Consider the following 20,451-nt stretch of genomic DNA (forward strand, 5'->3'; position numbering starts at 1 on the left):
CCTGAATCCCTGTGTCCTGGCTGGGTCACTGACCTCTCCGGTCTCCTGTGTTACAGGGCAGTCAGGCCTCCCCCGTGGTCTTGGGAATGCAGTATGTCCAGACTTAGTAGGTTTTAGCTGAAATGAGAGTCCCCGCTCAGGATGAAATTAGCCTCTAGTGTCTGGAGTTCCCTTGGCTGTTTCTTGCCATGAAAGAAAGGCTTGATATCCAGATGGCAGATGGGTGCCTGATGCTGTTTACTCACTAAGTCGTGTCTGACTCTTTGCCACCCCATGGACTGTCGCCCGCCAGGCTCCTCTGTTTTCATGGGATTTCCCGGGCAAGAATACTCGAGTGGGTTGCCATTTCCTTCTCCAGGGGATCTTCCCAACCCAAGGATAGAACCCATGTCTCCTGCTTGGCAGGTAGATTCTCTACCACTGAGCCACTGGGGAAGCCAAACGGGTGCCACTGAGGCTCAAACAGAGTCCGCTGGGTGCGAACAGTGGTTGAGATCGGTTGGGCAGAAGAAAGTAGCGTTATTTTAGCTGATGTGAAATTTTGTTATAGGAAATATTGACCTGCCTAGTGATTAGTTTTCCCATGGTGTTCTGGGTGGGAGTACCTGGAGCAAGAGAACATATCCTGCCTGAGTCAGGAAAATTTGAATTACTTTTTTGAGATAGAGAAGAGGAACTTCTGGCCTAGGGCTGAAATTCAACCTTGGTCTTATTTTATTTTCCTGGGTAATCATCATTCAATAGATGATAAGACCTTTGGGAGAAAAAGATAAGTTATAATATGGCCCCTAAGAGCATATCCTCAAATAGGAGTGATTAAGGCATCTATGTCAATAACCGGAGTACAAGGTAGAAAGAGTTTAAAGTCCTTACAGCGATACAGAAAGAAGGGTAGGCGTTTTGGAGATAGGACTGGGAAGAGTGAAGAGGATTTCAACATGCAGAAAGAAGCATGCCGGGGGAAACAGTGTGTGCAAAGGCACGGAGGTATGAACGTGAGAGGTACGAGGAATGCCAGGAGGCATGTGTGATGCAAGGAGAAAGTGCTTAGGCTGCCATTGCTGTCGAGTAGCTCCACAGAAGTGGACTGTGACTTACATCCGCAGTAGAACTCTGGACGATGAAGACCTGTGAACAGTGGCCTAGCTGACATAGATAATTGTTGTTGTTCAGTTGCTCAGTCGTGTCTGACTCTTTGCAACCCCATGGACTGCCGCACTCCAGGCTTCCCTGTCCTTCACAGTCTCCCTGAGTTTACTCAATCTCCTGTCCATTGAGTCAGGATGCCATCCAACCATCTCATCTTCTGTCACCCCCTTCTCTTCTTGTCCTCAGTCTTTCCCAGCATCAGGGTCTTTTCCAGTGAGTCAGCTCTTCGCATAAAGTGGCCAAAGGATTGGAGCTTCAACTTCAGCATCAGTTCTTCCAATGAATTTGATCTCCTTGCTATCCAAGGGACTCTCAAGAGTCTTCTCCAGTACCACACTTTGAAAGCAATTTTTCAGCGCTCAGCCTTATTCATGGTCCAGCTCTCAACACCCATACGTGACTACTGGAAAAACCATACATAGGTAATCAGTTCAGTTCAGTCGCTCAGTCGTGTCCAACTCTTTGCGACCCCATGAATCACAGCATGCCAGGCCTCCCTGTCCATCACCAACTCCCGGAGTTCACTCATGTCCATCGAGTCGGTGATACCATCCATCCATCTCATTCTCTGTCGTCCCCGTCTCCTCCCACCCCCAATCCCTCCCAGCATCAGAGTCTTTTCCAGTGAGTCTACTCGTCGCATGAGGTGGCCAAAGTATTGGAGTTTCAGCTTTAGCATCAGTCCTTCCAATGAACACCCAGGATTGATCTCCTTTAGAATGGACTGGTTGGATCTCCTTGCAGTTCAAGGGACTCTCAAGAGTCTTCTCCAGCACCACAGTTCAAAAGCATCAATTCTTCGGTGATCAGCTTTCTTCACAGTCCAACTCTCACAACCATACATGACCATGGGAAAAACCATAGCCTTGACTAGACGGACCTTTGTTGGCAAAGTAATGTCTCTGCTTTTTAATATGCTATCTAGGTTGGTCATAACTTTCCTTCCAAGGATTAAGCGTCTTTTAATTCCATGGCTGCAGTCAGCATCTGCAATGATTTTGGAGCCCAAAAAAATAAAGTCTGACACTGCTTCCACTGTTTCCCCATCTATTTCCCATGAAGTGATGGGACCGGATGCCATGATCTTTGTTTTCTGAATGTTGAGCTTCAAGCCAACCTTTTCACTCTCCTCTTTCACTTTCATCAAGAGGCTTTTGAGTTCCCCTTCACTTTCTGCCATAAGGGTGGTGTCATCTGCATATCTGAGATTATTGGTATTTCTCCCGGCAATCTTGATTCCAGCTTGTGCTTCTTCCAGCCCAGTGTTCCTCATGATGTACTCTGCATATAAGTTAAATAAGCAGGGTGACAGTATACAGCCTTGACGTACTCCTTTTCCTATTTGGAACCAGTCTGTTGTTCCATGTCCAGTTCTAACTGTTGCTTCCTGACCTGCATACAGGTTTCTCAAGAGGCAGGTCAGGTGGTCTGGGATTCCCATCTCTTTCAGAATTTTCACAGTTTATTGTAATAGGTAATAGGCATCCTCAAAAGTGAGACTGTCCCTAGGGATTCTCAACCTTGATTGTCTTAAGAATTCCTGGCCCAGCTAAAGGCCTATAAAATCAGAATTTTCAGGATAGGGAATCTAATAAGAATAAGCAAATAATACCCCTGCATATCCCTGTTTCCTAGATTTTTCTACGCAGCCCACCTCACTCATGTCTGAGCTCTGGAAATCACTAAGGCATTTGCTCTCCCAGGCAGAAACCAGCTACTAAGCCTCCTTAACCTTTGGCCTCCTTTCCCTTAGTTTCTAGGGTTGCCTCTTCCTTTTCTTCTTTTGTTTGTAAGTCCCGTGTATCATCCATTGTATTTGTTTCCCCTTAATTGTTTTCTTTGACCACTTTCGTCTTTGTTGAGGTGTCCCTACCTAAACTGACCCACCTCCAAAGGGACCATAAGGTAGAAAGGATTCACTTTCAGTATTTGCTGTGCTAATGGTGTAAACATGTGTATTATGTAAATATATATTAGATAGGGCTTTTGGTTAGTGTTGCTTACATGATTCTTAATTTGTTTTCTACAGGATTTGAGGGGAAAAGTATTTCCACCTGTGACTGCAGCCGGAAAGCTAAATACTCCCTTAGTATGAAAAGGTGATAAGAACTGAAAACTAGGTGTTTCTTGTGTCTAATCTGTTGTCCTGCCTTCTGGTTCAGGTTATTCCCCTCCCTCATTTGTTTTCTCAGGTTGCTGCAATTAAAAGTTGACGCATTGGGCCAACCCTGGGAGTCTGAAGATGTTTTGAGAGAACTTGACATCTTTGTTTTGTGTTGTCATTAATTGACTTTGTCTCTCCGGGAGGTATTGTCTTAGAGGGCTCAGTACCAAGGATGCATCTCTTCAGGTCACTTTCTGCCTTGTCTTGGTTGAAGGATCCCCTAGAGGGAGGGTGGTTCCCAGATTCAAACCTCAGTTCTGGTACTTTCATTTAAGCCACTGGTGGCTCAGACAGTAAAGAATCTGCCTGCAGTGCAGGAGACCTGGGTTCGATCCCTGGTTTAGGAAATGACAGCCCACTGCAGTATTCTTCCTTGGAGAATCCCATGGACAGAGGAGCCTGGAGTCCTGTGGTCACTGGGGTCACAAAGAGTCAGATATGACTGAGCAACAAACACTTTGAGTTCATTTTTTGGTACTTTCTAGCAGAGTGACCTTGGGCAAATTTCTTAACTTCTCCTGGGCTTTTTCATCATCTTTCAAATAGAAGTAATCATCATAATACCTGCCTCTCTGGGTTGTTGTAAGGATTGAGATAATGCATATCAAGTGCTTCACCCCTCATGGGCCCATAGGAAGAAATTAATAAATTGTGGAGTTCTGGAGGCTTTCTGACAGTTGCTGAAAGGCCTCAGTACCTCTTCCTACCTCCTTCGCTCATTTCCTACCTTCCTTCTCTGAGTTGTTAGTGCCAGCAGGGCTTTGAGCTAGCTATGACAGGTGATTAACCGGATGTGGTTCCTGGACGTGGTCAGGAATGACACACAATCTAGTGGGAAGATTAACCCATAAACTACTAGCTTTGTGGAGGTCTCTTAAAGTATATGAAAAGGCTGCACCCGCAACACGCTTGGCCCCCCTTGGTGTGCCAGGCTGAAAAGGAGATGAGGCTGTCATTCTTACTAAAATCTGCTATTCCCAATAACAGGAAGAATCCAGAAATTTGCTCTAGAATGAATCTGTTTCCCCCACCCTATTCCTTTTCCATTCTTTCAATAAATGGCCACACTAGGTGACAGTTTAATTCTTAGAACAAAATGCATCCATCTTTGGGGTGGTGATGGCTGAGACTTTGGACATACAGGCAGCCTTTTGAAAGTGCCCCTGCCCTTTTTTTTCTCCTGAGTTTTACGTCCAGTTTCCAAATTCCAATCGTGGAAAGGCAGGGAGCCCAGCCACAGATGTCAGAGTCGAGTTTTGGATTTATTTGAATTGGGAGATTAAAGTGAGAAAGCCAAAGGCATGCTGACAGCGGAACAATAGAATGGTATTGGCAGATTTGGGATGGATGGTTTGTAGCTAATTGGGGCCCCAGCTGTGCCCTAGGGGAGCAGCAGTTAAAGAGAAATCAAGGTCACACAGTGCCCGTGTTCCAAAAGACATTCATTTATTCAGTAAATAATACTGGATCTTTGTGTGAGACACAGGCAACAATCAAATAATCATCTCAATAACAACGGTGACAAGTGCTATCCCATGGAGCTGGGGGCCTGTCCTTGTTGGGGTTGGAGGAGTCTAAGGTGAGGGTTCCCTTGAGAAGTAACCTGAGGACTGGCCATATCTCTTGCTCTGCTTTCCAAGATGTTTTCTTTACAGATCTTCTAAATGGCTGCTTTACAGAGCAGTTCACGTGTAGCCTTGTCTGGGACAGAGGAATGGGCTGGATCCCTGTCTGGGCCCCAGATCATGGGAAGAATGCATTCATTTTGTTTTAACCAGGATTATCATCTCTGAGCACGGCCAAACCCAAAATGAACGACCGACACGGAAGGTGACAGTGCCTGGGGACTGGCAAGTGGGTAGATCTGGTTTCTTTGAAATGTGGAGCAGAGGCAAGGTCAAAGGACCCTTTCCCTCTTGGCCTGAACCAAGTCTGACACTGCGTCTTCTCTGACTCATTCTTACCAAGAGCAGCAGCTCAGACTGCCCTGGGGCGTTAGTGGGGACCATCCTGGAAGAGAAGGTTCCTGGGTGGGAATTCTGGGGGTTTCTCTAGGGGTCTGGAAGCTACTGCCAGCCTGGGGAGGGTGCCTTGGGAAGTTGCCCTAGGTGGGCAGGGGTGGGAAGGGCCAGGGGAGGCTGAATGGGAAGTATTTCTGCCAGCAGACAGCAGCTGAGTAAAACCATCAGAGGATTTTATGGTGGGACCTATCAGAGATGGGTCTCCACAGTCTTGAGTTTCAACCTGCCAGCCCAAGTGAGTTTACATCAGAAGAATTTGTGGAACATTAATGGTGTGTGAGTCCCATGTAATGCCCAGAATTCAGGATTTTAAATGTACTGGATAATGGCAAAGTAAGGAGACTAAAAAATACCAGCTTTATAGGGCGGCACGGAGCCAATGACGGTCATTATGTTTACTCAGTTAATTAACATTTATCAAGAAGCTCCAGTGTGCTGGATACCAGGAGTCCTTGGGAACCAAGGAGGGTGGGCGGGTAGAGCCTGGACCTCTGATTGCAGAAAGTTTCCAGTCTGAGAGTGGAAAAGTACCATTCCAGAGAACAGTTTTTTTGCATGCTGGATGAAGGGGGCCCCTAGCTCTGCTTAGGCTCTCTTTTTCTTTTGGCCATTGAGACATGTGAGATCCTAAGCTCCCCAACCAGGGATCGATCCTGCGTCCCCTGCATTGGCAGCACTGGACTGCCAGGGAAGTCCCTCTTCAGGGTCTTATTTGAGCTGGGTATTAAGGAACGAGGAGGTATTTACTGGGCAGAGAAGATAGGTTAAGGCTTTGCGGGAGGCTGAAATAACTTGAGAAAAGGTAATGAAGGAGCTCGGTCTGATGGGGAAACAGGTTCGCAGCAGTGTGGGAAGCTGACAAGAAGACAGAGAATTGGGCCCAGGTTTTAGTACCACCTAACGGGGGTTGAGCCTTGTCTCGCAGGCTGCTAGGAAACTGGAGGTTTGAAACAGGAGAGAGCTCTGATCAGATTGTGCTGTATAAATAGAATTCTGGAACGGTTGGGTTGGAGAGGTAAGTGCTGAGTCAGGGGGACTAGTTTAGGAAGTTCAGGATGAGAGAGGACCTGGCTCACGATGCTGCGGCTGTGACCGAGGATGACAACGGGAGGGTGTGTTGTCAAGGCAGTCAGCTGTGTAGGGGACAGACTGGGGTGTGTGTGAGTGACATGGAAGGGAGAGAGAATAAAGGGTGTTTCCTGCCTGGGCAGCTGGGCCTCCAGGAGGAGGGAACAGAAGAAGGGGACAGGGGATGGGAGCCAGGGGGAGGGGGAGAGATGGTGCTGGCTTTGGGAATTTGAAGTGCTTTTGTAGGAGCCAGAAAGGGGTCTCCCTGTAGAGAGGAATCCACGGGCTTCCCTGGTGGTCCAGTGGCTAAGACTCCACACTTCCCATGCAAGGGGCCTGGGTTCGATCCCTAGTCAGGGAATTAGATCCCATAACTGAGACCCAGTGCAGCCAAATAAATAAATATAAATAAATATTAAAGAAAGAAAGGAATCCAGAGAGGTATTTAGAAGACTTGAGTGTGGATGAGAATGCTGGGGGTGGGGGGAGGGCAGGCAAGGCAGGCAGGCATATGGTGGAAGCGCCTCCAAGGAGGAGGAGGATGAAAGAGCTTCCAGGGAGACTGAGGCTCCATCAGAGACCGAGGAACCCAGAGAGGCAAGAGGAGGCCCGTAAGGGAGAGTTTCAGGGGAAAAAACAGCCCAGCGAGAGAGCTGAATGCAGCACCAGGGCCAAATAAGTGCTCGCATTCAAAAGTATTAGTGTTTGGACTTGGCATGTTGGAGGCTGCCCGTATTTTTGTTACTCAAAAGCCTGGTTGTGATAAATGATATTCGTGGAGCGCTGCCAGAAGGCTCTGCAGCTCTCCCATTCCTCCGGAGAGTCGATATCGCTGGATCCAGCCAGACCATCCGAAAGCCACGTTCTTGGGCCGCCCTCATTTGACCCCGTGTAGAATCCCAGTTACTGAATCGCCCTTCAGTGTTCCTCACACTGTCCATTTTCATGGTGGGGCCTCTGAGAAAGTCTTGCAAGAGAATTCCATGGTGGGAAGGGCTGACGCTCTGGGGCTCTGTCCACTGGCTTGCTCATTGTCTCCTGCGACCACCCAGAGGAGAAATGTCTCTCAGAGAATCTATATCCTGAACAACAACCAAGATGCTTTTATTTAATAGGAAATATAAAACGTCTACCGGCTGGTATTTTCTTTTCCTGCCTTGGTTCCTGGGGAGCTCAAAGCCAAATTTGCAGTTGAAATTCAGTAAATCTTTAGCAATTTAATAATAGCATGCGTTTGTGTCCTAACTCTCTTTTTGTTCTTTAATTCTTCTGACCCTAATTTCTTAATCTATTTTAACAGTATTGTGTGATTTGTGCTTTTGTAAAGCCCCCTTAAATCCTTTTTGGATCTTGGTGTTGTATAAGAAAAAGAAGGAAGCCATCAATGAACTTGAGCCAAATGTACTTGGTAATGAATCTTCAGACAGATACTATTTGGTTAGAATTGTAGAAACAACCCAAAGTAATATCTGATCTCTTCCTAGCCAACTAGCAACATTTTTTTGTATGTAATGACTAGTAAATTACTTGCAAGTTTCAGAATATTCAAGAGGAAGTGCCTCTTCTCTCTGCAGATGTTCTAACAGATGTAAGCCTCACATGGGGGCCTCCCAGGCAGAGTGCTGAACTAAGGGCCATGTGGTAAATATATTGTTTTGCTAACAGATGTTGCCAAGCACTGTCCAGCCAGTGGACTCTGCGAGGCTGACATGTTTCTGTGACCTCACGAAACAGAAGGTTGGTGGGTGGACACTTTACTCTGGGGCAGGGTTCAGCTGGCAGAGACATCATTACAACATGAAATCAGGATTTTAAGAGCTGAAGGAATCCTAGAGATCATGTAGGATTATCATCTGACAGATAATCCCCCTGAAATCAAGACTAGACCCTGTATCCAACATAGAGATGAATGGTTGGTTTTGTTTATGAAAGAGTGGTTTCCTGAATATCCAATTTTTTTTTTTTCCATCAACTGGATGGATTTAAAGTACCACCTGAGTTCAGAGGTATAAAGTGGTTAACCATGAAGTGATAGCATTGTTTTTCCCACGTGCCTTGCACATCAGCTTGTGGCAGTTTTAATGCAGAGTTTCAATAAGGTTTTCAGTAGCGGTCCCCTCCTGGGATTAGTAGCGTCAATGCAGACTGCAGAGGTAACTTCCATTGCACAAAGTGATGAAGTGGTCTGTTGTTCACAATGACACTGCAGTAATGTCAGATCCCCAGCTAAGCCACCAGAACCTGCTTAAACCACAGTATACCTTGAAGTGGATTAATTTAGGCCTTACCCTCTAACCACCATGAGTCAACCTGGCAGACAGGAGCACTGCTCATTTGGGTCTTGTGAGCAGGAAGGGTTCCCGCGTTTTTTTCTCTCTTGCTGGTGAGGATGATCACAACTAATCAAGGTTATGGAGTACCAGCCACATGCCAGATGCTCTGCTGAATGCTTCACTTGCATTATGTCATTTGATGCTTTTGTCTCCTCCACGAGGTAGGCACTGTTAGCCTCTTGCAGGCAGCTTGCCCAGTGGTGATGCAGCTAGTGAGAAGAAACAAGACAGAATCCAAGTCCATTTCTAATCCTGTCCTCCTCACCAGGGGAAGATACCACCACCCACTTCTCTTAGGTGGCAGCCCAGGGAAACTGGGTCTCCCCGCTCCCTGGTCAGGGTCGAGGATTCTGGTGAGATCAGGAAAAAGGGGAAGAGAGAGGAGTATCTCCTGGGATAGAGGTTTTCCACAGCCATTCTGTTGCTTTGCTTTTTCTGTCTTCAGTCCCAGAATGGCTCACCTGTCTCCTTTCCACTGCAGCCTATTTATTGCCTCCAGTTGGGTCCTCTGTCTTTCCTCCTGGAACAAGCTAGTCAGTCATGCTCCTACCCTCCTGTCCTGAAAGCCAGCATGAAATCCTCCTTAGGATTCCTAAGACTTCCTACAGTAAGTGCGTGTGTGCTCAGTTGTGTCCCACTCATTGCGACCCCATGGACTGTAGCCTGCTAGGCTCCTCTGTCCATGAGATTCTCCAGGCAAGAATACTGGAGTGGGTTGCCATTTCCTCCTTTAGGGCCTACGATAAGTACAAGATGGAAAAAGCTGGAAAGTGGTTAAGCTGTAACCTCAACAGATATATGTATTTATATATAGATAGACAGCTTCCGTTGGTGGCTCAGTTGGTAAAGAGTCTGCCAGCAAGAGATCCGGGAGACCCGGGTTCAGTCCCTGGGTTGGGAAGATCCCCTGGAGAAGGAGCGAATGAGCAACTTGACTTTCTTTCTTTCTTTTCTATATGCCAGGTGCATATGTTAAGTACTTTATAGGTTTTAGCTTAGTTAATTCTCACCAGAGCCTTATGAGGTCATTTTTAGTGTTCCTAGATTTTAATGAAGAGAGCAAGGTCCAGAGAGTTAAATTGTTCAAGGTCACACAGCTAATAAATTATTGAACTGCGATTTGAAATCCTTGGAGTCTGGTTCCAAAAACCCTTTTTAAAAATATAGTTGTAATTAACTACATATTGCACCATATGATGATATTAATTTCAGGTGTACAACATGGTGATTCAAAATTTTTATACATTATGAAATGACCACCACAGTAAGACCTGTCACCATACAAGGTTATTCCCGTATTGTTGACTGAATTCTCCGTGTGTACATTTCATCCTCATGACTCATTTGTTTTATCGCTGGAAGTTTGTATCTCACCTGTTTAGTCTATCCCCCCACACCTCTCCTCTCTGGCAGCCACCAGTCTGTTCTCTGTATCTGTGACTCTGTTTCTGTTTTATTATGTTCATTTGCTTTGTTTTTAGACATGTAAGTAAAATCATATGGTGTTTGTTTTTCTCTGACTTATTTTACCTTGCACAATAGCCTCCAAGTGCAACCGTGTAGCTGCAAATGGCGATATTTCATTCATTTCTATGACTAATATTCCATTGTGTGTGTATATGAATAAATATATATATATAATTACCACATCTCTATTCATCCATCAATGAACACATGTTGCTTCAATATCTTGGCTATTGTAAATGGTATTGCAGTAGACATAGGGGTACATAGGTCTTTTTGAATTAAGTGTTTTGGTTTTTTTTTTTTTAAGTTAAATATCCAAAATCCATCTGTTCACCTACTGCCTCGTATTGTCTTTATGAAGGACATGAAAGTGATGAGATGGTCAAATCTGCTTTTTAAACACAGACTGACTGAAATGCAGAAGGTGGGCTTAAGGGGAAAGGAGACTCAGCTTCCTGCCAGGGCTGTGTGCATCAGAGATGCTGTGTTCCTGGCAGTGCTTTAGGGCCTTTGCGAGCATGGCCACAAGGGGAATTGCTCCTTAGGGGAAGGAACACTGCTGCAGTTCCTCCAGTGTGCTCACCACCTTGAGAGGAGAATTCTAGGTTTAGAGAAATGTCATCCCAGTGATCCCAATGGTACCATCTACCTTGCTTGGAGACAAGCTAGACAATCCTAATGAAGCGGCAGGGAAACCATGTCTGTCTCTGAACTCTCTGGCCTCCTTTTTCTTTTCCTTCTTTTTTTGAAGCAGCAGCATCTTTTTTTTTTTTTAATTCATCGACCACCAAAAATAGTAATTGCTACAATTTTGGTGTTTTGTGTGCCAGCATCGTGCATGTATTTATATCCTCTCATCTGATCCTCCTCACCCTGAGTATGTCGGTTTCATTAGAATTGGGGAAGCTGGGGGTAAGAGGAGTTGAATAACTTGCCACAGTCACTCAGCTACAGTGGAGCAGAACCAGTCTCTCTTTTTAGTTTACCATTTTCATGACTTTATTTTTATTTTATTAAATTTATTTTTTTGGCCAGCCTGTGGAATCTTAGTTCCCCGACCAGGGATTGAACCCACACCCACTTCACTAGAAGCGTGGAGTCTTAACTACTGGACCACCAGGGAAGTCCCCTACCACCGGTTTCTGGTTCCAGAGCCCACTTCTTTTCCAGGCACTCTTTGCCTGCCCTCCTCCAGACAACACCCCGTGAAACCGCAACGGCACTGAGGCACACCTCGGGGTGGTCCTGTCCTGTGGCTGGGGGGAGTGTCACTTCCCCTGGAGAATTCCGTCCTCCCCATTTCTGGGGCTCTGTGAGATCGGATGCAGCTTTGTTCGCTGTCACTTGTCCAGTCCCTTCATGACTTACCTGAGGGCTCGGTACCTCCTTCCCCTCCATCCTGGGGACACGCAGAAGGTTCTGTTTTGAGTTCCACCTGCAGTCGTGGCTTCTGGTGGAGAAGCCCAGTCCGTGAGGTGGGATGTCTAGGTTCGCTGTGCGCTCCCTGTGAGTTTGGCTCTCAGCATGGCGTATCTGAGGTCTTTGTTTTTAATCATAATAGTTCATATCTTTTTTTTCCACGCCAACCAGCAGGGGCCAGCTGGAGGCGGTAGCAAATCTCCCTTTAATTTCCACTGTGATGGATTATTACTTCGCTTAAAATGGTGTTTAATTTGTACACGTGCCCTGAGGCTTTTAAATATTGAGCTCATTTGATTATTGTTGGAAATCAATTTAAACTCCACAATGTGTTCAGCAAGGTGGACTCAGGAAGCCCTGTGGAGCCTGTGGCCCCATTAGCAGGTACCGGAGACCAGAGATTAAAATGTGGTGAGTTCTGCAGCCCTGTAGCCTTAATTTCTTCCTTAAAAAACAAAAACAAAGCTATTTCATCTTCCTTCCTAATAACTGACTTCTTTTTACTTCCTTTTAAAAAACTGACTGCTTTTTAAAGAAGCAGCTTTTAATATTTGGCCTTAAGAGGGGAGGAGACAGTAATTGGTGATTATTTTTTGGTCTCCAGCTCTTCACTTTTTCTCTGACTCAGGCCATTCTTTCCTTTCTTCTCAGGCTCACGGACCCCCCTCTTGATCCTCCTTCACCTTGCTTTCCACTTTCCCCCTCTTATTCCTTCTCATTTGCCCTGCAGCAGTTGAACAAGATTCATATTTCAGCAAGCCACTTTTTCTTTCTTTCCGTCTTGGGGAAGGAGTCACCTTTTGTGGGTTCCTGTCAATTCCTAGGAATGAGTGGAGACTTTGCAAGGAGCTGAGCAACTGTAGAGCAAAGTCCAAGGCCGTTCAGGGCTTTTCTAGCACCAGGCAGCCTGTGATGTAGCTTGCATGGTCCATTTTTCTCTTCTTAAGTTCTGAGCTGGATGAATGTGTTCGTATGTGACACATGCGTGTTTCATGCAGACTATGAATGCCAGTTTCTCCAAAGGTTTGCGTCAGTTTTGAGATTCACATCTGAAGCTGAGCATAACCAGAAATCCCTGCCTGTGAACTTTTTTGGGGGCTTTCCTACAGAAGAGAAGTGAGAAAAGAAATAATTCTACTCTGGGGAAATGCATAATTTAGAAGCCGTCTGTGTGTGTAAGAAAACAGACTCTGGGGCTGCTCTGTAAACCCAGACTGGCAGCCAGGGCTCACTGTCTGTGAGCCTCGCCTTCCCGCAAGTTTGGATAAAAGGCAGGCAGGCCAGCTGGTGCTCCTCCTGCTCTCCACTGGGCAGCGGGGGGCCCTGGCCTTCAGGAGCACCTGGCCTGGGGCAAGCCTCCCGCTCGCTTCCCTTGCCCTGTCTGTCCTGTTCCTGCCCCCTGCCCTTTCACCACTTCCTTTCCTGGAAATGCTGCCATTCCTGAGAATGACACAGGAGTGCTGCAAAGTTCTAGGCTCTTTCAGGAAACCCCAAGCAGGGTCCTTGGCTCTTTCTACCCCTGCAACCCTTCAACACCCAACAGCCTTGGTCTACTGTGGGCTCTGGTTTGGACCACTCACCTTAGCGTTTGCAGAGTAAGCTTAGGGTGAGGTGCAGCGGCTCTGTTCCAAGGGGTCACGTTGTCTCCTGTTATGGCCAGGCCTCACGCTGAGGCAACGCTGAGTAGGTGAATTCTGACCCCCATCCATGCTCGTGTGCTAAGTCGCTTCAGTCGTATCTGACTCTTTGTGACCCCATGGACTATAGCCCGCCAGGCCCCTGTCCTTGGGGTTCTCCAGGCAAGAGTACTGGAGTGGGTTGCTGTGCCCTCCTCCAGGGGATCTTCCTTACGCTGGGATCAAACCCTCATCTCTTACATCTCCTGTGTTGGCAGGCAGATTTTCTTTTTTTTTTTTTTTTTACCACTGGAGCCACCTGGGAAGCCCCTCTTACCCCTGCCCCTCCCATATTCTTCAGTGATACTCAGTTTAATCTGATTACTCTTTTTTAAAAAACAAAATATTTATTTGGCTGTGCCGGGTCTTACTTGCAGCACATGGGTTCTTTTTAGTTGGGGCATGTAGGATCTAGTTCCCTGACCAGGGATCGAACCCAGGCCCCCTGCATTGGGAGCGCGAAGTCTCAGCCACTGGCCTGCCAGGGAAGTCCCTGATTACTCCTCTTTAAAATTAGCAGTGGGAGACTCAAGCAGCCAAGACACTGTGCCGGCCCCTCTAGGTCTGAACCCCTTCAGCAGTTGGACATTTCAGGTGACCAGTTGGTCACTCTGGATGTGGAGCTTACTCTGGATGTGGAGACATGCAGGGTGAGAGATGGTGACCACTGCTGTCCTTGAGCCTAGTGCTGGCCAGGGGTGTTAGCCACTCAGGAGGCTATAGAGTGCCCCAGGGGCATAGAGGCCTGCAGTGCACTTCCCACACTGCAGTGGGAAGGATGCCAGGGAGGAGGGTGGCTTTCCTGCTGAAGCTTTGGTTCCAGTGGAGGTCGGGAGGGAAAAGACTGTGATTGGCAGGCTTTGTCCGAACATCCAGATGGATCCCAGGCATAATGCAGCAAGGAAGATCTGATTTTGTTTGTCTTCCTCCCCCGTCTCTCTAAATAATTTTATCTTCAAAGCATGACACAGGTGTTAATTAACACTCTGGCTCTCCTGGGAGGTAGGCAAGTGGGAACACCACCCCCGTTAGTGAAGAATGAAGCCCAGGGAATAGGTAGATCCAGAAGTCTCAGGTATGTGAGCCACAGAAAAGCAGAGTGGGTCTCAGAGCTTGGGGTTTTGCCCTCAGACCTTTAACTGGACATACCCTGGCAGCCACCCCTTTCTCCATGTCCTTGTTGCCCATGGGAATCACAAAGCTGAGGCTGTGGTAGGAGAAATGCTTGGTACTGTGGGGTGAGTAATGGAAAGTTTGAGTGTTGAAGAGAAATTCTGGTCAGATTCACTGTTACTGTGAATTTGAGATGCAGGAGTCTGATTCTGCCATTAGTTGCCTTCATTTTACTTGCTTAAAAACAAATGCGCTGAGCATCTCCTTCTGGGCAAGGTATTACAAAGAGAAGTGAAGTGAAGTTGCTCAGTCGTGTCCGACTCTTTGTGACCCTATGGACTGTAGCCTACCAGGCTCCTCAATCCACGGAATTCTCCAAGCAAGAATACTGGAGTGGGTTGCCATTTCCTTCTCCAGGGGATCTTCCCAACCCAGGGATCAGACCTGGGTCTCCCGCATTACAGGCAGACGCTTTACCCTCTGAGCCACCAGGGAAGCCCTTATATTACAAAGAGAATCATTTCTCAAAGGAACTGCCTGGCCATGAGGGATCCTCTTGGTTGGGAACTTGATCCTTTATATCCTGTGTTTCCTTTATACACAAAAGAGACTTGGGGTTTGTCACCTCTTCAGATGGTGATTTCAACTGCTGGAGGACTCCTGGCGTTTGGAGATGAATACAAATCTGTTTGTGATTGTTGACTGTAGGAAAGTCATTTATCTTGGTTGGATCAGGAAAACAGGACCCCCAGGGGTCCTCTCCCTGGGGCTGTAGGTAGCATATCTTTAAGCCTGGCCTTTTCTAGAGCTGTGAGTTTCCCTCATAGCTCAGCAGCAAAGAATTCGCCTGCAATGCAGGAGATGCAGGTTTGATCCCTGGGTGGGGAAGATCCCCTGGAGAAAGGAAATGACAACCCACTCCCGTGTTCTTGCCTGGGAAATCCCATGGACAGAGGATCCTGGCGGGCTACAGTCCATGGGGTTGCCAAAGAGTCGGACACAACTTAGCGACTAAACAACCACCATGTCTAGGGCTTCCGGGGGGTGGTGCTCATGCCAGTTTGCTGGACATTGGTAGGGTAACTCCTGAGAGCCCTGAGGCGACACTGAATCAGCAGCAACAGTGGGATCTCCGCTGGTTTCTTTCTTACTCATTGGGCATATTGGCACAGTGTAAGAACACAGAAAGGGGATCATTTTATGCTGTAAATGTTGCCCTCTTTTGGGTGGCAGTTGGACTCTACTGGCTTTACAGGAAGCCCAGCTCCATCTAGCTAATGATTTCGCTTATCTTGGCCCTGCAGGCTGCTGAGAACCAGCCCGAGACCTCTGCTTGAGGGTCCTTCCTCTGAAGACATCACCAGTGTGTGGAGCCTGCCGCACACCCACCCCCTGCCAAACCACGGCCTTTACCTGCGTCTTCCGGTGTTTCCCGTGCGACCCGTCCTGTGGGAGTGCCTCGTGGGCCACCCCAGAGTTCACCTCCCGCTCAGCAGCGCCAATGGTGAAGATGACCAGATCCAAGACTTTCCAGGCTTATCTGCCTTCTTGCCACCGGACCTACAGCTGCATTCACTGCAGAGCCCACTTGGCCAATCATGATGAACTTATTTCCAAGGTACATGTTCGCTGCAGGCCCTCCTTGCCGACCTTGGGGGAGGGCGCTTCTGGGTTTGCAGACATGGACCAGCTCTCCCAAAGGGCCCGGGATGTTTGTATTCCTCCTTTTGTCCAGGGAGGGTGGATCTGCATGGTTGTCTCACTCAAAACTAAGAAAGAACTCGGAGTTGGGGGGATACAGTACTAGTTTAATCTGTAACTTTGGAAAGTGGGTGTCATCCCTGTTGACATCCCCAGGTCATGGGGATGGGGGCCGAGGAGTGATTGGAGCCTTGCACCCAGGTGGCCTGGCCTGGGTTGGCAGATGAACTCAACGTAGGGGGCTGCCTGCCTGGAAAGGACTTCTAAGAAAGGTGGTAGGTAGGAGACAGAAAAGAAGGAGCAGTTAATGGCTGAAATGAGAGAGGGAATGTTGCTTTTTAAGCTCCCAGGGACGGTTACCAGATGATTTAGTTACTAACGTGGGTGACCTTTGGGTGAATCACAAGTGGCTTGCTGAAGAGCTGACCCACTGGTTTGTGGGTCCCTTTAGGGCTTCTGCGTGAGGTGACATGGCATGACATTTGATCACAATCAGAAGAAAGACGGGAACCCCGTTTTCCCTGAGGAGCCTTGGCAACTGCTCCCTAAAGCTGGGATGGGGGATTATTATTCATAACAAACAACCAAGTATCCCAATGGTAGTCCAGACCCCGGCTCCTGCAAGCAGCATTCTCAGGGGTGCTCCCTCCCTCCTGGCTCTAAGTTCCCGAGGGAGGAGAAACAGCTTTGCTAGGCTGCATGGAAAGGAAGAGGAGCTCAGGGGGGACTTGTCCCTTTAGAGGTGGCCTGTGGGAGCTGGCTCCGTGTATGAGGCAGGGATCCCAAAGCCAGTGCTCTGTGGCAACCTCGAGGGGTGGGGTGCGGAGGAGCTGGGAAGGGGGGGTTCAAGAGGAAGGGGACATACGTGCCCCTGATGCTCCTACATGTTGATGTATGGCAAAAACCATCACAATTTTGTAAAGTAATTATCCTCTAATAATAATTTAAAAAAAAGCATTCTTTGGGAATGGCACCCCACTCCAGCATTCTTGCCTGAAAAATTCCATGGACAGAGAAGCCTGGTGGGCTGCAGTCCATGGGGTCGCAAAGAGTCGGACACGACTGAGCGAAGAACACTTTCACACTTTCAGAACGTAGACTTCATATTGTTGAAGTAAAAAAAAAGAAAAGAAACTTTTATGCTAACTCAGACTAAGTAAGAAAAAAAAACCAGTGTTCTTGATCTGTTTACAAGGAGTGCTAGCAAAGATGGCCCCCGACTCCCGCCTCTGGTGCGGTGGCCGCCCGGGAGGGAGGCAGGTCCGCAGTCACAGAGCCGCGCCGTCCAGCTGGCCGGCCTGACAGGAAGCACAGGAGCCGCTCCAGCAGCCGCGTCTGGTGGCGGCGACCCTCAAGGCAGGGCTGCGGCTGGAACTGTTCCTCCGAGGCCCCTCCCGGGCTCTGGGCTCAGCCCGGAGCTGGAACCCCAGCGCCCTCGGCGGCCAGGCCTCGGGCCCACCTGCCCTCTCTAGGTCTCTGCTCACTCTCCTCGGTGCTGCTCATGTTCCGGCCAGTCTACAGCTCCTCCCCTGTCAACCTAATCATCTTGTCTCAGATTCCTCTTGGATCTTTTGGGAATCCCCTGAGTCTGGAGGTCTGGCTGCGGGGAGGCTGTGTCAGTGAGAGGAGAGAGAGGCAGTCAGTCCTCTTTGCTTTGGAAGGGGGCCTGCAAGCTTGGAGGGGAAAAAACATGTGAGTTGTCCTGTTCCTCGAAGTCTCCAGAGAAAGCGGAAGCCAAGATGTCTTTTTAACTTCCGGGAGAGGTGCTGTGTGTCCTAAGAAATGGAGGTAACCATAAACTGTGTGTAGGTACCTTCAGAGCACAAAGGACTGCTGCCTAATACTGTTTAAATAGTATCTCACTCATCCCTCCTAAGACGGCTTTGAGGTAGGTGATGCTAGTCATATATTATATGAATGGAGAAGTTGAGATGCATACAAGTTGTCCAAGAACTCAAGCCTTGAGTTCTCAAAGAAGAGATGGCAATGACTTTGAGCGTGTTGAGGAAGAATTTCTGGAAGAAATTTGAGGGGCCTTGTAAGGTGAGCAGAAGGGAGTTTGGGGAGGTGGTAATGGCCTTCAGAGTTGATGTCTTACCTCTTTGGCCTGGCGCACATGGCCTTAGATGATCTGGCAGAGCCTATTTTTAGAGTTAGGGTTCCTTGCTTAATGTTCTAGTTCAGTTCAGTCACTCAGTCATGTCCGGCTCTTTGCAACCCCATGGACTGCAGCACACCAGGCTTCCCTGTCCATCACCAACTCCAGGAGTTGACTCAAACTCATGTCCATAGAGTCGGTGATGCCATACAACCATCTCATCCTCTGTCGTCCCCTTCTCCTCCTGCCTTCAATCTTTCCCAGCATCAGGGGCTTTTCCAATGAGTCAGTTCTTCACATCAGGTGGCCAAAGCATTGGAGTTTCAGCTTCAGCATCAGTCCTTCCAATGAGTATTCAGGACTGATTTCCTTTAGGATGGACTGGTTGGATCTCCTTGCAGTCCAAGGGACTCTCAAGAGTCTTCTCCAACACCACAGTTCAAAAGCATCAATTCTTTGGTATTCAGTTTTCTTTAGGGTCCAACTCTCACATTCATACATGACTACTGGAAAAACCATAGCTTTGACTAGATGGACCTTTGTTGGCAAAGTAATGTCTCTGCTTTTTAATATGCTGTCTAGGTTGGTCATAGCTTTTCTTCCAAGGAGCAAGTGTCTTTTTAATTTCATGGCTGTAGTCACCATCTGCAGTGATTGTGGAGCCCCCAAAAATAAAGTCTGTCAGTTTCCATTGTTTCCCCATCTATTTCCCATGAAGTGATGGAACCAGATGCCATGATCTTAGTTTTCTGAATGCTGAGTTTTAAGCCAAAGGGTCATCGTTGATTCCTTTCTTACTACTGCCCTGCTTTCCCCTCCCCCTGCACCCAGTCCCCATATCTAATCCACAGGTAAGTCCTGTTAGCTCTGCCCTCAAAAGATATTTCAAATCTGGCCAGTTTTCACCATCTTTACTTGTCTGGACTCCAGCTGGTCTCCTTACTTTCACTCACGCACCTTACAGCACATTTCCGAGAAGAGCCACAAGGATCTTTTCAAAGTGTAAATCAGGTGTTGGCAGGTCCTCTGCTTAAAATCCTGAAGTTAGAATAAAGTTCAACCTTCAAAGCCTTACTCGCTCACATACCTGCAGTCTCACTAACTTTGTTCATGGCCTTAGATGATCTGGCAGAGCCTAGCTTTAGAGTCAGGGTTCCCTGCTTAATGTTCTAGCCTCTTGGCATATCCGGCAGCATTTCCCTGGATATGCAGATGCGGGTATTTCAGGCCTCTGTGCCTCAGCCAGGAGCTTCCATTTTTCTTTTTTTGGCCATGCTGCACACTATTATGCGATCTTAGTTCCCCGACCAGGGATTTTACCCATAACCCCTGCATTTCTGAAACATAGAGTCTTAACCACTGGACTATCATTTTTCTTTACCTCTTTCCTCTCTCCCAGGAGCTCTTACACGTCCTTTTCCTCCTGGGGCCATATCCTATGAGCTTTGTATCTCTGGGTCAGAACCTGGCCCACGTCAAGAGCTCAATAAATGATCAAATAAACAGATGGATGGCTCTTATTGAGCCTTGGGAGAAGACTAAGTGATGAACAAAAAGACTTGATGTCCTCCTTCCTGCCCCCTTTTGGGGCAGAAAATCTCCTTCACAAGTCCAGGCCAAAGTCAGCACAGGCTTCAGTTTCATTGGCTACAACCGGTGCACAGATGGGGCGCATTGGGGCCTGATGATTTAAAGAGCTGGGTTAAATTCCTGACTGCGGGGAGAGCGAGGGAACTGTGGCTGGCATTGCACAAAGATTCCTTTATTTCATTCCACAGCCACCCCCGGTGTTAAATAATCTATAGATTTCTTATGCAAGTTCGCCTAATGGAAAGATCATTGCCCCAGCCCCCTCCCTGGAAAATAGGCCTTTCTTTTCATTTTGTTTCTCTCTTCCATTTAAGAAAGTTCAGGGAGAGAATGTTTCTCCTGTTCTCCCCTCTTGACATAATCTCCTATGCGGTTTCAGAATCCACCCAGTGGGAGTTAGGAGCTGGGAAGCAACTAACTGGAGCAGCAGTGTAATTAAATGATACTTTGTCCTTGTAATAGAGCCTTTCATCTGGAAGCTTGACATTCCATTGTTTGGGTTTTTGTTTTGTTTTAAGTGAGTCTGCCTTCATTATGGAGAAGGCGACACAAAGGTGCAGAGAACTAAAGCTCCGGGGCTAGCAGAGAGCTGGGAACAGAATCAGGACTTCAGGCTTCTGTCTCATCAACGTAGCTAAGCCTCCATGGAAAT

General features: G+C 47.6%; 1 protein-coding gene across 2 annotated transcripts in view; it reads left to right on the forward strand.

Annotated features, from left to right (window-relative positions):
* The window catches only part of LOC129539289 (uncharacterized), a 67,326-nt gene that overhangs the window by 8,092 nt on the left and 38,783 nt on the right, over positions 1-20,451 (forward strand). For both annotated transcript variants that reach the window (XM_088828635.1, XM_088828636.1), the window contains exon 2: positions 15,715-16,028. In XM_088828635.1, coding sequence (XP_088684761.1) covers positions 15,715-16,012 — 298 coding nt within the window. In that variant the 3' untranslated portion in view covers positions 16,013-16,028. The remainder of the gene's footprint in view (positions 1-15,714; positions 16,029-20,451) is intronic.

Source organism: Moschus berezovskii, chromosome 20 (genome assembly GCF_049115385.1).
Source record: "Moschus berezovskii isolate FMDL1 chromosome 20, NW_MosBer_1.0, whole genome shotgun sequence".
In the NCBI taxonomy this organism is placed as follows: Eukaryota; Metazoa; Chordata; class Mammalia; order Artiodactyla; family Moschidae; genus Moschus; species Moschus berezovskii.